This window comes from Plecotus auritus, assembly GCF_963455305.1.
Source record: "Plecotus auritus genome assembly, chromosome: 1".
Taxonomy (NCBI): Eukaryota; Metazoa; Chordata; class Mammalia; order Chiroptera; family Vespertilionidae; genus Plecotus; species Plecotus auritus.
The window spans coordinates 4,599,422-4,615,798 of record NC_137770.1 but is presented as its reverse complement, the minus strand read 5'-3'; the positions used below and the strand labels follow the sequence as shown (position 1 = coordinate 4,615,798).

Sequence of the window (16,377 nt, the reverse complement as noted above, 5' to 3'; positions counted from 1 at the left end):
GGAAACGGTTCTTTCTCCCCGAGGCCCACAAGCCCTACGCAGCACTTGGCATGTGTCATCTGTGGTCTGAGGCCTCCCCTCCCACTCCCACTCCCATTTCCGCCTCTCAAATTGTGAGCACTGGGTAGAGAGGAGAGTTCCCGAGGAGGAAGGAACTTCCGCTCCCTCTGTCCGCTCGGGTGGTGCTGTGAGGATGAAGCAGTGCTAAAATGTGGCTCGGGTTCGGGGCCCGCCAACACTGCCCGGCAGGAGCGACACGGGCTCCCGAGCAGAGGCCAGTGGCTGCTGCCAGGGCCTCCGGTGCTTTCAACTGCACGGTGCGGCCAGGGCATTTAATTCCATCGTGAAACCCACTGCCCCCTCACAGCGGCTCATGCCCGGGAGAAATTCAGGTGCAACGGGACGTTCAGCAGAGCAACATCCTGTACGTGGAGAGTAAGTGCGCATCTGGCCCGGCTGCTTAGTTGCCCAATGGACTGGGCTCTACCTTTTACGCTCACTCTCCTCCTTCGTAACCCAAGCAGAGAACGCCTGCCTTCCTGCTTCCTGGTACAGTGCCACCGGCCAGAGGGCTCTTTTACTGCCTCCTGAGGCCAGAAGCTGGGATGGGCCATGGCTGGGGGAAGCAGCACATGGCCCCGGGGGCTGGGGAAGCAGCACATGGCCCAGCAGGGGCGGGGGGGGGGGGGGCGGGGGGAGCTGGGGAAGGAGCACATCGCCCAGCAGGGGCGGGGGGGGGGGGGGGGCTGGGGAAGGAGCACATCGCCCAGCAGGGGCCTGGGCGGGGGGGGGGGGGGGGGGGGCGGGGCTGGGGAAGGAGCACATTGAGTGGTGCTGAGGCAGATGACAGATGACGGCCGGGAGGAATTCGTTACTGATACCCGGTGCCACCACTGCGATGAGAAGGTAGAGAAAACGGTAGGCGGGGGTGGAAAGACATCATTCTTTATAAATAGAAGGCTCATCTGTGTCAGTATTCACATTAGAAAAATACACGTGCCTTGAAACAGACTCTCTGCATAAAAGAGGTCGGGCTGCTGCGTTCCGACTCCCTCTCGCGGGGAGGCTCTGCGCCTCGGACTCCGGAGGAAGCCCTCCCGGCGGGCCCGGCTGCAGGGCAGGCCGCTCCGCTCAGGCCGGTGGGCAGTGCCCGCCTCCCAGACACTATGGCGCCCGGAGGGGACAGGACAAGCCCTGGGAAGTCGGGAGAAATCCCTGCTCCTGCCCCTGAGACAACAGCTCCTGCACCCGCTGGTGATCGCAAAGCCATGCCTCACCCGCCACGACCACGCTCTCCAGTGCCCTCTGGTCAGTGTGTGGCCGGGTCCCCAAGGGTGACTGGTCCGAGCCCCACGCGTGGCCCCCGAGACCCACCCGAGCAGACAGCGGAGGCCCCGCTGGGACACAGGGCTGCAGGCACAGGGCGGGGCACGGCCTGCAGGGACACGACTTCCTCCGGAGGGACCGCAGCCGGAGGGACCACAGCCGCGGGGAGCAGGGCCTCACGGGCACTGGACTGCCGGCTGCTCACGTGAGAGCCAGGCACCTGGCGGGCATCCCTGCCTCAGTGCCCGGCCCCTCCAGGCAGCAGGGATGCGACTCCTCCCGGGGACATGGAGCCATAGCGGGGTCCCCGCCGCCCAGGTTGTCCCCGGCGTCCAGGTCTGGAGAGTGTCCCTGCACACCCTCCGTGGGGCTCGCTGCGGCCGGCTCCTGGTCAGCGCGCCGGCTGTCCGGGCTGAGCGTGAAGGCCCGGCCACTGACATCCCCCCGCCAGGGCGCTCGCACACCGGCTGCTGCTGCTACCTCGGCAAGCTGCTGGCCCGGGCCGTGCTGGTGTCGCCCACAGACCTCGGTGTGGTGGGGCCTTCCTCAGGGCGGGGACAGGCGGTCCCATTTACTCGAGGGACGAACCCTAAGTGGGGAGGGAAACGGGAAGTCACCGCGGGCTGCAGACCGGTCTGTGCGCTGCGCTCATTATCCACAACAAGCTGTCCACGCGCACATCCAGGAAAAGGAAGACATAAGCTCCTGCTGCCTGGACTGCAGCTCCGGGCGCGGGGGAAGCTACAAGAGGATGGGCAGCCCCGAGGCAGGGGAGCTGGGTCCCGCGCGTCAGTTTTCCGTTCTCACGAATAAACCTGCCCCCCCCCGCCCCGCCCCGGCAGGATTAAGCAATGTGTTAAGCAATGCGTTAGGAAATGGAGAGGCCTCTTTAAGTCAGACCTGCACCAGCGGGGGCAGCGGGCGGCCTGCGAAGCTGGCTCTTAAGAGAGTTTCCCCTGGTTCTCAACATGCCCAGGTTCGAGGTGCCCACTCGGGCAGGACTAAAAGCCAGAACACGCCACGTTTGCAAATGCTACAGCTCAGCTGGCACTCGGAGCCCAGTCTCCTGAAAGCCCAGCCAGACTCGGGGGGTCCTGGGGCCCCTCCTGGCACACCACCCACCACCACGTGGCGGCTCTTCGTGTCAACGCGGGACCCAGGAAGACCTCCAGGACCTCGCGATTCCCGGGACGCCTACGAGCGCCAGAAGGGGGGGAAGCCGAGACAAAGCCCTTGAGGAACCAGGGGGCTCTCTTAAATGTGGCCACCAGGGCACCGACCCTGAAAAGCAGGCCTCTGAGCCCCAGGCGTAACCACGACGGCATTTTACCCTTGCTGGCCGCCCGGACACTCCGAAGCCTCGGGGGGCTCCTGGGGCAGAGCTGCCCTCCTGATCCTTTTCGCTGAAGCCAGCGCCTCCTCTGCGGTCTAGGGAGAGCGGACAGTCAGCAAGACAGAAGGAGCAGGCAGCCCCACCTCCCCTCCTGGAGCAGCGCTGAGAGTGAACTCAGCCACCCGCACACAGGCAGGCCCCCCCTCCCCCCGCACCATGCCCCGCTGGCCCACCGCGTTCTCCCTCTTGGGCGGGCTGGCCGCCTCTCGGCCGCTGCACGTGTGTCGAATGCCGTCTCTGTGTGTGTCTTCCTTGCGCAGGAAATCCTCCGTGATTCCCAGGGACTCGGCGACCTGAGGAACACAGGGTGTGGGAATGAACGCCTGCCTTTGAGTGTGCGGAGTCCCTCTGTGCGGTGAGGCATCTGAACAGGGAAAGGGGGATGTCAGTGTGAGGTGGGAGAGCCGGCGCTGAGAGGTCGCTCCCAGAGCCAGAGCCGCTGCGTTAGCCGGTCAGGAGGCACCAGCAAGGATTTTAATAAAATGTAAAACTCTCTTTGGTGTCACCACAAGCTTAGTACCGTCAGTCTGCTTCCATGCCGCTGTCTTGGCCCCTGTGCCTCTTTTTGAATTCTCACTGGTACTTCAGAGAAGGAATCCTGCCTATTCCAGAACCACGTCTCCGTTCCCAGCCGGTGGCCAGGACGTGGGTTTGGGAGGTTGGGAGCCGGAGCTGGACCCCAGCTTCTCTGTCACAGCCTGGCTGGCCCTGGCGGCTACCCGGGGGACCACGGCCGTGTGAGGGGTGTGTGTGGGGATTACGCCAGGCTCCACATGTGAAGCAGCAGGTGTGAAGGTCACCGTGGACAGCTGTCAGCATTTACGCATGGACCATGGAGAGAACACCAAGAGCAGGAGGGGGCGGCAGGGAAGCAGGGGCAGATCAAGGTCAGTGGAGAGGCCAGGGGTCGGCAAGGTTAGCATCTAGAGACCTTGCAGACGGTGCGGGGACTTAGTGGGTCAGTGACCGGCTCAGGGGCATGGCAGTGGGAAGAGGGGATTCCCCCTGACGGACGCAGGAAGGGGTCCCTGACCACGTGGTACATGCTCCTCGCAGCAAAGGCTTGATCCAAAATAAACCAAACCAGGTCTTTTTCAAAACATTTCAGCAGAAACAAACAAACAAGCAAAAAACACACAAAAAAAAGAAGGAAAAAACAAACAAAACCAGACGCATTTCTGTCGAGGACCCAATATAGCTAAAGGCAATTTGATGACAATGACATTGAAATGAGAAAGTTGTCAAAACAACAAGACCTTTGGGCTGTGTGTAACCCAAAATCTACATAATGAAGGACCCTATGGACCCCGTTAACCGTGGCCTTGACCCCGACACCGAGAGGAGGGTCATGGTGGCTGGACTTCCGGGAGCTTATTTGCATTTCCACGTTTCCTGAGGACGCGTTCATCGCCTGTCCTTCACGTGGAGAGAACCACCTGCATTTGCTGGGAAAGTGACAAAGCGGCCCTGGCCTACGTCACCACGGAGACACACGCCCTCCTTTGAACGCCCTTCCTCCCGGGCAGAGCGCTTCCCGGCGGGACCCTCACCTCGGGGTCCTTTATTTCCAGGGGCTCCTGAGGACGTGGGCTGGGCTCCCGGAGGTAATCCTGACACATCTGTTTAACCACCTGGTGCAGCTCTTCAAACTCCTTGTACACAGCGGGGAACAAAGGCTGTGCCGGGTGACCTTTCTCGGCCTGAGTGAAGGGAAAGAGCACCAACACCGTTACCCGGAGGCGGTGAGAGCGAAAACACAGAGGCGGAGGGGAGGAGCCGGTTCCTCAGCCCCCGCCTAGGCCTGTCCCGGCAGGCGTTCCCCACGGCCCAGGGGGAGCCCGTGTGCGGCCCAGGGGGAGCCCGTGTGCTCACTGCGCCCACAGGGCTCACCAGAGGGGCCTGGGAGCGAAGGGGACGTAGAAGGGCCTGAGGATGGGCGTTGCTCCGGGCCTGTGGGCGGCCTCCTTTCCCTGGCACTGCTGGGAGGTGTGCGGTGTGGGTGCAGGGCTAGGCGCAGCCTCAGTGTGGGCTCACCGGGGCCCAGAGCCCGGCTGGGAGGAGCCCGGCGTGGGGGAGTCGGAGTGGAGGAAGCCAGTGCGGGTGGGTGGTGGGTGCTGGGGCCGTGTGCCGCCAGGGTTTGCTGTTACCCCCTCGGGGCCCCCCACAAAAGCTAAAGCTGCCCGGGGAGGCCTGGGCCTCCGGCAGCACCAGCAGCTCCCCAGCTGTCTGGAGGGGAAGGACTGCAGAAGGCCTGGCTCCTAACCTAAACGTGAGGACGCCTTTCTAAACGCCCCGGGCACCCCGGAGCGGTCAGGAACACTCGCCTTCTTCAGAAGGAATTCATACACGGTCACGGCCTGGGCCAGCCGGGGCAGCGCCAACTCCACCAGGTCCTCGAGCGCACACTGCTGGAGAACCTGCCGGAAGAGGCGTTGGATGTCGTGGAAAGCCCACAAGAATCTCCTATTAGCCAAAAGCTGGTGCGACGAAGAACATAAAAGATTTTGAGAAAGTTCCCCCAAATCTCAGTGATGAAGCCACTCGACACCACAAACGCTCTGCTTTATGAACTCTCTCGCTTGTTCCCATGAACAAAATCCTGAGATCCACCTGGGCTCAGAGCCTGACTCCCCGACAGCCCTGAGCACGGAGTGGACACGGGTTCTGGGTAAGGACATGGCGACAGGGAGACGCGCTCCCTTCTCTCCAGGGCTGCAGGCTCCCCAGCCCGAGACGAAAAGGCACAGAAGTCCCAAGGCAGCCAGGCAGGACCCCACCAAAGCACCGGTGGGTGAGGAAGGGGACGAGGTGACAGGCAGTCAGGACCCCACCAAAGCACCGGTGGGTGAGGAAGGGGACGAGGTGACAGGCAGTCAGGACCCCACCAAAGCACCGGTGGGTGAGGAAGGGGACGAGGTGACAGGCAGTCAGGACCCCACCAAAGCACCGGTGGGAGAAAGGGGCCACGTGACAGGCAGGCAGGGCGGGGGGGGGGGCATCTGGGAGCAGCAGGGAGGGTGCAGTCCCCGGGGCTGAGTGACCGCTGGAATGGGGAGGGTGCGTGAGGGAAAGGAGAGCCCTGGGTGCTCTGGGTGCCCGGCTGAGCTCTGGGCAGACCCTGGCAAGGTGGGTGGGACAGGAACCAGCTGTGGGATGTTTGAAATCGAGGCTGACGCGCCAGAGAGGTCTGAACAGGCAGCACGGATTCGGACGTGGGAGTCAGCAGGGGAGTGCGGGTTGAGACATGGGAGGATGGACATGTGCACACTGTCCCCTCCACACCCAGGACAGGCCTGGTCCGTGCAGACAGCAGTGTGTACTCCAGCGCCCGGTTCTGAGGGCCTCGCTGCGAGTCAGGGTGTGGTCAGCAGGCCTCAGCTTCCCACGCCACCTCGCTGACTGCGAAGGACCCTCGTGTGTGAGTCCGTCACACTGCGCAGACGGGCCGCGCGCGGACACCAGCACCCTAGATCCAGGTTCCAGACCTGCCACCTCAGGGGGCCTGTGGGAGGTGGCGCCTCTGGAGTTCCAGCTCCTGGCGGTTAAGCCGAGGTAACCCCCATCACGGAACGGCGAGAGGAGCGCACAGGAAGTCAGCACGAGGCCGGCCAGCGGCCGGGCGGTGCAGAGGGCCTACGGGTGGGTGGAGGCTAACGTGACTCTAGTGAGTGAGTCAAGCCAAGGACCACCTCCCCTCCTACTCCTAAACACTAGTCACCTGACTAATTAACAAGCCCCACCCCCAAAGCCACTCACCAGGGCTCACATTTCCCATAGAACCCTGACCTCGGGGAGCTTTCCAGGAAACCCACTTCCTGTGAAACCACTTCCTCCCCTGCGTGTGGAGCCCGTGTCGCTGACTCGCGCTCTCTTGCTGGCTCTCACTTCCCTAAGACAGTGGTCGGCAAACTCATTAGTCAGCAGAGCCAAATATTAACAGTACAATGATTGAAATTTCTTTGGAGAGCCAAATTTTTTAAACTTAAACTTCTTCTAACGCCACTTCTTCAACATAGACTTGCCAAGGCCGTGGTATTTTGAGGAAGAGCCACACTCAAGGGTCCAAAGAGCCGCATTTGGCTCGCGAGCCGCGGTTTGCCGACCACTGCCCTAAGACATCCATTCATCCGCCGTGACCAGGCAGATACATGCATCCTGGCCAAAGGCAACCTGAGTAAGTCCCACTTTTCCCAGTTAGTCCCGCTAAATTCAGTGCACCGCCCTCGTCGGTGTGGCTCAGTGGATAGAGTGCTGGCCTGTGGACTGAAGGGTCCCGGGTTTGATTCTGGTCAGGGCACATGCCCTGGTTTCGGGCTCCATCCCCAGTGTGGGGCGTGCAGGAGGCAGCCGATCCAGGATTCTCTCTCATCATGGATGTTTCTATATCTCCCTCTCCTTTCCTCTCTGCAATCAATAAAAATATATTTTTAAATATATTTTATTGATTTTTTACAGAGAGGAAGGGAGAGAGATAGAGAGCTAGAAACATCGATGAGAGAGAAACATCGATCAGCTGCCTCCTGCACACCTCCTACTGGGGATGTGCCTGCAACCAAGGTACATGCCCTTGACCGGAATCGAACCTGGGACCTTTCAGTTCGCAGGCTGACGCTCTATCCACTAAGCCAAACCAGTTAGGGCTATAAAAATATTTTTTTAAAAGAAAATAAAGAAACTCAGTGCACCTACTTTCCGGGGCTGGGTTGGAGATTCCCAGACTCAAAACCGGAAACATGCTTTTATATCTTGTAACTTAGTACAATACCAACAACAAAAGGCATTTCTGTTGTTTTCTAAGTGACTTCCATGAACACACGGCTATACTTTTCCAAACCGTGGAGGGCAGCAGCTCTTGCTGTAGGTAAGACTCTGGTCCGTTCAAACGGGCCGCCTGAATTAGCGGCGTGCTTCGGGCACGCACACGCCAGGGGAACTGCACGCCCATCTGGGTATTTTACTTTCACATGTGGAAGCCTAACAGCGAATTGCCACACCCCACGCCCAACAGGTTTCACAGCGCGCAAGAGCCACGTACCTCCTGGAGCCTGGCTCTGCCCCTGGCAGCTCGGCTCTGGCCCGCGGGGGCCGGGGGGGAGCCCCTTTCCGGTCCTGGGTGTCTCTCTGGTTCCCAAAGGGCTGAGTAACGTCCATCTGCTGGTTCCGACACCGACGCCTCTTGCGCTTCTATAGACCGACCGTTCTAGATGGCGTTGGGAGGGGCAACAGGGGGAGAGAACGTGCCCAGGTGTCACTGCCGATGCCCCAGGAGGCACCCGTGGGCCGCTGCCCCCAATCCCGACCTTTCCCATGATGCACTGCCAGCTGGAGTGCGCTGCGTGCAGCCTTGTGACCACTTCGGAGGAACTGGCTGCCCACGCCACGCTGCGCCGGACAAAGACACCTCCCTTCACCCGCCCCCAGCGGGCCCACAAGGTGGGGGGGGTCTCAGATCCCCCAACGAGAGGCGTGGTTCTGCTTGAGCCTCTGCCTGAACGCCCTGAAACATCATAAAGGCTGCTGCGAGGAGGACGCCAGCAACAAGGACACGGCCACCAGGTAGCATCCTTACCTGCAGGCCACCCCGAGCCCAGGGGGCCCCTTCGGCTCTCAGAGGAGCTGGTGTGGGCGGCCCCGGGGATGACGGGCCTCGGGGACTGCCCTCCGCACAGCCCCGGGCCGTGCTCCCCTCGGCTTTCTCAGAGAGCAGCGGCTCCGGCTGGGGCTGGCCGTGGCCCGGCTGGAGTTTAAAGTGCCGGGCCAGCCCCCCCTTCCCTATGTATGACTTTCCACACGTCTGACACCTGAAGGCTCTGGGCCTCAGGGAGCCGCTCGGCAAGTCAAAGAGCGCCTGCTTGTCCCTCTGCTCCTCCTCCTCTTCCACACTCAGGTCTGAATAATCGTCCGAGTCGGATGGGTGGCTGTCGGCCAAATCCTCCATCCTTATGAATTTATAATCTTTGGCTTTGTACTTGGGAGGTCGAGATATCCGCCCAGAACGTGTTTTCACTTTTAAAGATTTTTTTAGTTTCTCAGTGTGTTTTGTATGCAAGTTGGAAATAAATAAATTTGCTGAACTGGATGAAACAGATGTTACTGCTGGCGGGTTGGAGGCTGCCCGAGGGGCTGACGTGGCGCCGGGTCCATCTGGCGCCTGGGGGGCCACAAGTCTCACCGCAGGGACCGGCTGGAGGGCGGGCAGTGGCCTCTGGAGCAGCACCTGGACAGGAGGCTGCGGCCGGGTGCTCAGGAGGGGCTGTGCCCTGAGCAGCCGAGGGCTGGCGACGCTGAGCCCCAACACGCGGCCGTGCCTTCCGGGCGGCTGGCTCAGCCGGGCTGTCCTGGGATGGACGGTGGCCAGCTGGGGCTTCGGCCTCTCCTGACCTTTCGTTTCTCCAGAGGTTACTGTGACACAGGTGGTTTCCAGCTGCTTAAAGAGAAAAGAAGCATTTAGCTTATCAGTGTTTCTGCAATTTTGCTCTCATCTTAAATCCACCATTGACATTTTTTCTACATTATACAATGCACCCCAGGCGTGGTGGCTGAGTTGGGTGGGTGTTGTCCCATGCAACCGAAAGGCTGCCGGTTCAATTCCCGGCCAGGGTGCATGCCAGGGTTCTGGGCTCGATCCTTGGTCGGGAGTGTGAAAGAGGCAACCGATCAATGTTTTAGTCTCACACTGATGTTTCTCTCTCTTTCTCTTTCCCTCCCTTTCTCTCTAATTATCCATAAAAAATCTTTTAAAATATAAAATTATGCCCTACCGTCGTGGCTCAGTGGTTCAGCGATGACCTATAAATCAGGAGGTCACGGTTCAATTCCATCAGGGCACATGCCTGGGTTGCGGGCTCCATTCCCGGGTTGCAAGCTCCATTCCCAGGTTGCGGGCCCCATTCCCAGTGTGGGGCAGGAGGCAGCCAATCAATGATTCTGTCTCATCATTGACATTTCTATCTCTCTCCCTCTTCCTTCCTCTCTGAAATCAATAAAAATGTATGAAAAAATAAATAAAATTATAAAATGCATCTCAGGTATATAAAAGTCTATGTAATATAGGGTGTCCCAAAAAACGTATACACACACTTTGAATAATTATAAAAGCAGTGCTTATTCAAATACATTCCATTTTTGAAATTGAGCTGTCAGCTGTTAAAGTGTGTAGTTTTGGGACAGCCTGCATATCTATACTGTTTATAGTGATGTTTCTGAACCTTTCTGACAATGCCAAGTGATACATTTTGTCACATCCATCGGTTAGTGTGGAAACATTTGCACACATCCTATCTAATAAAGAGGGAATATGCTAATTGACCCTCATGCTGTTGCAAAGATGGCGGCGCCCACAGCCAATAAGGAGGGAATATGCTAATTGACTGTCACACCCTCAAAGATGGCAGCGCCCATAGCCACAAGATGGCAGCGCCCAGTCCCATCAGCCCCGGCAGGGCGACAGGTGCATGGCCACTCTGCGCACCTGCCTCCTGAGTCCCCCAGCCCCCCAGGGCGGGCCCCAGGCACAGGCAAGCCTCAGATGGTGGCTGCCCAGCCGCCCAGGGCCGCTCGAGGCTCAGGTAACCAGGGCCGGCCGAGGGTTGCGCTGCCGGCAATGGCAGCAGCAGAGATGTGATGGGGCGTCGCCTTCCCCTGATCGCCAGGTCGCCTCCCACCCCTGAGGGCTCCTGGACTGTGAGAGGGGGCAGGCCGGGTTGAGGGACCCCCCTCCCTCCAGTGCATGAATTTTCATGCACCGGGCCTCTAGTAAATAATAGAAGTGCATGCACCAAACCCTATAGTTTCAGAACTACCACAGTACAAAAATGGCCTAAATTTTTAATCTGTATGGATGCTGCTTTACCATGTGGGTATCACACTGGATACTTTGCTACATGTTCGTTTCATTTAGCAGACTTTCTAAGTCTCTCTGGGTGCCAGCGTAAACATAAGCAAAGCCCTGCCTACCTGGAGGAGGCAGGTAGTTCTCCTGCCTGCCTCAGCCACCTGCAGACTAGCCGAATCGGAACCTCCTGCCCCGAAATCTGTACTTTCAACAGCTCCACTGCTGATTCTGAAGGCAGAGAGGTTCCCTAAGGAACGCAGACAGGAAAGCAATGCCACCTGCCACCGTGGCGCACAGGTGCAGGGGGAGCGGCAGGGGCAGTGCCGCCCAGGAGCGGGTGGCTTCCCAGAAGAGATGACCTCTGGGGGCGGGAGGCGGGGGCTGGAGGCTGAGTAGAATTTTTGCAGGTGGCAAGGTATTCTAGGTGTAAGGAAAACAGGGCACGGCTATTAGAGAAAGCTAGCAGTGTTTCTGCGGGGCAGGAACGGGAGGGACGGGAACAGCCTGACCCGTGGGTGTGTGTCCACTGGGTCTGTGCCTTCCGATCCACCCCACCCCACAGAGAACCACCTTCTCTAAATGCACCCCACCCCACCCTAGCATGCCGCTCCTCTTTCGCATTTTCAAAGGCACCCCCCCCCCTGTCTACGCAGACTCCACCTCTTCCACGAACCCCTTCGGACCCCTCAGCCAGAAACCTTTCTCTAATGCATTTAGTCCTGACCTGTGCCTCTAGCTTTCTTCACTTTAAATGTTTTTATTGTTTTTAGAGAGAGAGGGGGGAAGGGAGAAGGACAGAGAGAGAAACATGTGCCCTGACCGGGAACCGATCCAGTGACCTCTTGGTTCATAGGTTGACGCGCAACCACTGAGCAACACCGGCAATGTGCCTCCAGCGTTCTGACTGTGATCAGAAGTTATGAGTCCTGTTTGACCTCCCTGGTTAGATTATTACCTCCTTAGGGGCAAGGGGCACCTCTTCTTTGCCTCCGTGGCACAGCTGGTGCTCATGGAGTATTAGCTGAACAGGCCGCACAATTACATTATTGTGATTTCGGGTAGAATTTATATCCTCCCTTGAAATATGAATGTTTATTGCATATAGCATTATTATATTTAAAATAGTTTTTCTTGAAATATTAAAAAAGATTTAAAAATATGTTTAGCCCTGATTGGTTTGGCTCAGTGGATAGAGCGTCGGCCTGCGGACTGAAGGGTCCCAGGTTCGATTCCAGTCAAGGGCATGTACCTTGGTTGTGGGCACATCCCCAGTGGGGGGGTATGCAGGAGGCAGCTGATTGATGTTTCTCTCTCATTGATGTTTCTAGCTCTCTCTCCCTCTCCCTTCCTCTCTGTAAAAAATCAATAAAATATATTTAAAAAAATATAAAAAATAAAAAATATTTTTAAAAAACCACACAAAGAATTTATCTCCTCCCAATTAGATGAGCTACAGAACACAATCGTGCCTCCTCACGCTAGCTCAGTTTGCTTTCATTTGGTGGAAAATGTCATTTTTGGAGCCTTTCCTAAGTTGTCATACCAAACCCAAAAAGCGGTGGCCACATTCAACAGGCCCTGGCGTGCAGCCACACCCGGGGGACCCTGGGCAGTCACCTAACCTCTCTGAGCTCGTTCCTCATCTGTAGAACGCTGACACAAACACGCGTGTGTGGCTGCTGAGCCACACTGTACGCAGCACGGGGCCAGGCACAGAGCAGCGTCTGCAAACGACAGCCACCCTCACCCTCTGACTGCGCAGACTTGCTGTGCCAGGCGCATGCGGGAGGAAGCAGTGTGGGCAGAATCGTACTTGTCTTCTCAGACTTTAGCTAGACAACTCTCCAGTCCCGATGAGGAACTGGATACAGCTCTAAGAAGCCCAAATCACCCGGTGGGGGCGGGGGACCTCCACAATGAGGATGGTGGCTTCTGTTCTCTGCCCAGTTCCAGGAAGAAGGCCTCCAGTCATTTACAGCCCAGTGCTGAAAGGGGACCCCCAACTTCCCTACGAACCAAGAGCCGTGGTACCCTGGAAATAATGCCACTGAGAAAGGAGGTTTTGTGGTATATTTTTTTGCATATTTCATTCATGAAGTGTATGGCAGGCGCTGTGCTGAGCACTGAGTTACACACCCAGGCCCTACTATAACAGGGCGCTAAGTCTGCACCCACCATCAGAAAGTACTTAAGTCTGCGCGGCCGGCTGGGAGGCTCCGGGGTTGAGTGAGCATCCACCTATGAACCAGGAGGTCATGGTTCCAGCCCAGAAAAGGGGGGGGGGGGGCGTGCAGGAGACAGCCGATCAATGATTCTCTCTCATCATTGACGTTTCTATCCCTCCCTCTCTGAAATCAATGAAAAAATATATTTTTTGAAAAAGAATGTACTTAATTCTGTCCCGAGTCGCAGCACCTGCCACCTGAACAGTTCTCGGCGTTGGCTCCTCTGAACCATCCGTGTCTCCGGTCCAGCCTGAGCACGGCTCTCGCTACCGCGGCCCCGGTGGCTCCCAGCACCTGCCTGGTGTCCTCGGGACGCTGTGTACGCGGCAAGTGCCCGGTAAGCTCGCAGGGAACGGCGAGGCCTGCGGCGGAGCTGGCGGCAGGGGCGGCAGGAGGGCCCGGCGCGTGGGAGCTGCAAACCCCGGGCGGAGACCGCGAGCCGTCCCAGGCAGTCCAGTGCGGGGACCCTGAGTCTGGCCGCGGGCGGACGTGACCTCCCCGGCCGGCAGCTCCAGGCCGATGCGGTGCCCCGGCCCCGTTCCCCACGTCCCTCCCGGCGCCTCACCTGGGGCGGCAGCGGGTGCGGCGGGCGCGCGAGCTGGGCGCGGGGACCCGGCTGCGGGGCGACCCGCGGGACGGAGGGCGGCGGCTGCGCCTGGGCCACCTGCTCCAGGACCTGCCGCAGCTGATCGGGGCCCAGCGGGGCTAGGCGCGAGGCGCTGCCGCTCCGGCCCGGGTGCCCCGGCTCGGAGCCCGCCATGGCGTCCGACGCGGGGACTCGAACCGGGGTCGCCGCTCAGACTCGCCTCACGGGAAAGGGGCGGCTACGAGTGCCGGGCGGGCCAAGAAGCCCCGGAAGGCGACCGAGAAGGGAGACGTCGGTGGGCGGGGTCTAGAGTGGCCCCGCCCCCTCGCTTCACCAGCGCCGGAACCAGCCAACCACGCTTGTCTGTCAAGGACGGACTTGACCTTCAGGGGTCACCTCCGGAATCTTCAAACCTGCGGGAAAGAAAACTTTTCCTCTTCCCATGTAGGTTCGGTTTTTGAGGGCCTGCCAATTAAACTGACAAAAGACAGATTAACTGGAGAAAAGACAAAATGTAATCGTGTTTTTATTCATGTACCTACCAGAATCCACAGAAAGAAAAAAAATGACTCCAAGAGGCAGAGTGTGGGGCGTGTACACTATCTTAACAGGGGAAGGGAAGGAGGGGGCGCCTGGGGGGAACAGATGGCGGTTAGGAAGGTGAATGGGCCCTTACCCACAGTAGGTGGGGCTGTGATAGTTTGGGACAATGCCCGTTTAGGTTATCTTTCCTGATCGCTCTCAGGGAAGACCATTTATGACAGTTTAATTCTTCTGAGTTCTTTTTGGAAGGCTCTGCTTTTTTTTTTTTTTTTTTTTTTAGGCAGAAAAGACTGTTCAGGAATTCAAATGCCTTTTGCTCAAAATATTTTTTATGTCACAGAGGCATATTCTGGACCCCGTCAAGCCTCGTTCCAGAAAGTTGCTCTCCGAGGGCAGCTGTCTCAGCTGCCTCCTCCTCTGTTGTGTCCCTGCATCTAACAAGGAGCCTGACACAGACATCCAAGATGTGACCTGCAGCTCGTGTGCAGGAGTCCAAGGCCAGGCCCCCATCTGGTTACAGATGTTTTCTCTGCATTTTTATTTTTTTTTTATTTTTTATTATTTTATTTTATTTTTTAAAAATTTTATTTTAAGAAACTAGAAACACCAATCAGAAAGGATATATGCACCCCTATGTTCATAGCAGCACAATTTACCATAGCTAAGATTTGGAAACAGCCTAAGTGCCCATCAGCAGATGACTGGATCAGAAAACTATGGTACATCTACACAATGGAATACTATGCTGCCATAAAAAAGAAGGAATTACTACCATTTGTAGGCACCTGGATGGAATTAGAGAACATTATGCTAAGTGAAATAAGCCAGTCAATGAAAGAAAAATACCACATGATCTCACTCATTTGGGGATAATGAAAAACATTTATAAACTGATGAACAAAAAGATAGATACAGAGGCAGTAAAGCATCAAACAGACTGTCAAATTACAGCGGGAAGGTTAGGGAGAGGTGGGGGAAATAAGAGATCAACTGAAGGACTTATATGCATGTATATAAGAGTAACCAACGGATGCAAAACATTGGGGGGTGAGGCATGTATGGGAGTGGGGTGGGGGGGGCAATGGTAAGATATGTACACATATAATACCTTAATTAAAAAAAAAGAAAAAAAAGAAAAGAAAATTTTATTTTAATAAATCTTTATTCAGATTATTACAATTGTTTCTCCTTTTTCCCCCCATAGCTCCCCTCCACCCAGTTCCCACCCCACCTTCTGCCCTTACCTCCCCCACACTATCCTCATCCATAGATGTATGATTTTTGTCCAGTCTTTTCATGAACCCCCCATACCCCTTTCCCCCTGAGAATTATCAGTCCACTCCCTTTCTATGCCCCTGATTCTATTATATTCACCAGATTATTCTGTTCCTCAGGTTTTTAATTCACTTGATTTTTAGGTTCGCTTGTTGATAGATATGTATTTGTTGTTCATAATTTTTATCTTTACTTTTTTCTTCTTCCTCTTCTTTAAGAATACCTTTCAGCATTTCATATAATACTGGTTTGGTGGTGATGAACTCCTTTAGCTTTTTCTTATCTGTGAAGCTCTTTATCTGCCCTTCAATTCTGAATGATAGCTTTGCTGGGTAGAGTAATCTTGGTTGTAGGTCTCACTGGATTTTTTTTAAAAAAAGTATTTTTATTGATTTCAGAGAGGAAGGGAGGGGGGGAGAGAGAGAGATGAAAGAGAATCGTTGATTGGCTGCCTCCTGGATGCCCCCTACTGGGGAGCAAGCTCACAGTCCCAGCACATGCCCTTGACCTGAATCGAACCCAGAACCCTTCAGTCCGCAGTCCCACCCTCTATCCACTGAGCCAAGCCAGCTAGGGCCTCACCGGAGATTTTTCAGATGTCTGGAACCCTTGCTCTGGATCCTGATATAAAAGGACATTGAACTTGCCCTAACCAGTTTGGCTCAGTAGATAGAGCGTCGGCCTGCGGACTGAAAGGTCCTGGGTTCGATTCCGGTCAAGGGCATGTACCTTGGTTGCAGGCACATCCCCAGTAGGAGGTGTTCAGGAGGCAGCTGGTCACCATCTCTCTCATCGATGTTTCTAACTCTCTATCCCTCTCCCTTCCTCTCTGTAAAAAAAATCGGTAAAATATATTTTAAAAAATAAATTGCATCTTCCCTTATGGTTTAAAAAAATAAAAATAAAATAAAAGGACATTGACCTTAAAAGCCGGCGGGCTGGTGTTGCTCAATGGTTGAGCATCGATTCCCCTAGGAACCAGGAGGTCATGGTTCAGTTCCCTGTGAGGACACATTCCTTGGTGGCGAGCTTGATCCCCAGGAGGGGGATTCTCTCTCATCATTGATGTTTCTCTCTCTCTCTGCCTCTCAACTTCCTCTCTGAAATCAATAAAAATGTGTTTTGGGGTGTGTGTTTTTTAAATTGGCTTTTGCTAATCTAAACACTCCTGGCTACACACTTGCAGACTTGAGCC

At 56.3% G+C, this 16,377-nt stretch overlaps 1 protein-coding gene across 2 annotated transcripts; it reads right to left on the bottom strand.

Moving 5' to 3' along the window:
• Window positions 1–929: 929 nt before the first annotated feature.
• On the bottom strand, window positions 930–13,610 carry ZNF839 (zinc finger protein 839). Of its 2 annotated transcripts, none has more exons than XM_080672007.1 (8): window positions 13,344–13,610; window positions 8,289–9,143; window positions 7,755–7,919; window positions 5,044–5,136; window positions 4,270–4,419; window positions 2,893–3,012; window positions 2,657–2,754; window positions 930–1,915 (listed from the first exon to the last, which is right to left on the bottom strand). In XM_080672007.1, the coding sequence occupies exons 1-8, from the start codon at window positions 13,536–13,538 to the stop codon at window positions 1,873–1,875; spliced, it is 1,719 nt and encodes a 572-aa protein (XP_080528133.1). In that variant the 5' UTR covers window positions 13,539–13,610; the 3' UTR covers window positions 930–1,872. The 2 variants fall into 2 exon arrangements, with proteins under 2 accessions (XP_080528133.1, XP_080528132.1); XM_080672006.1 differs by having other exon boundaries at window positions 8,289–9,146; window positions 13,344–13,597.
• Between the last annotated feature and the right edge of the window lie 2,767 nt (window positions 13,611–16,377).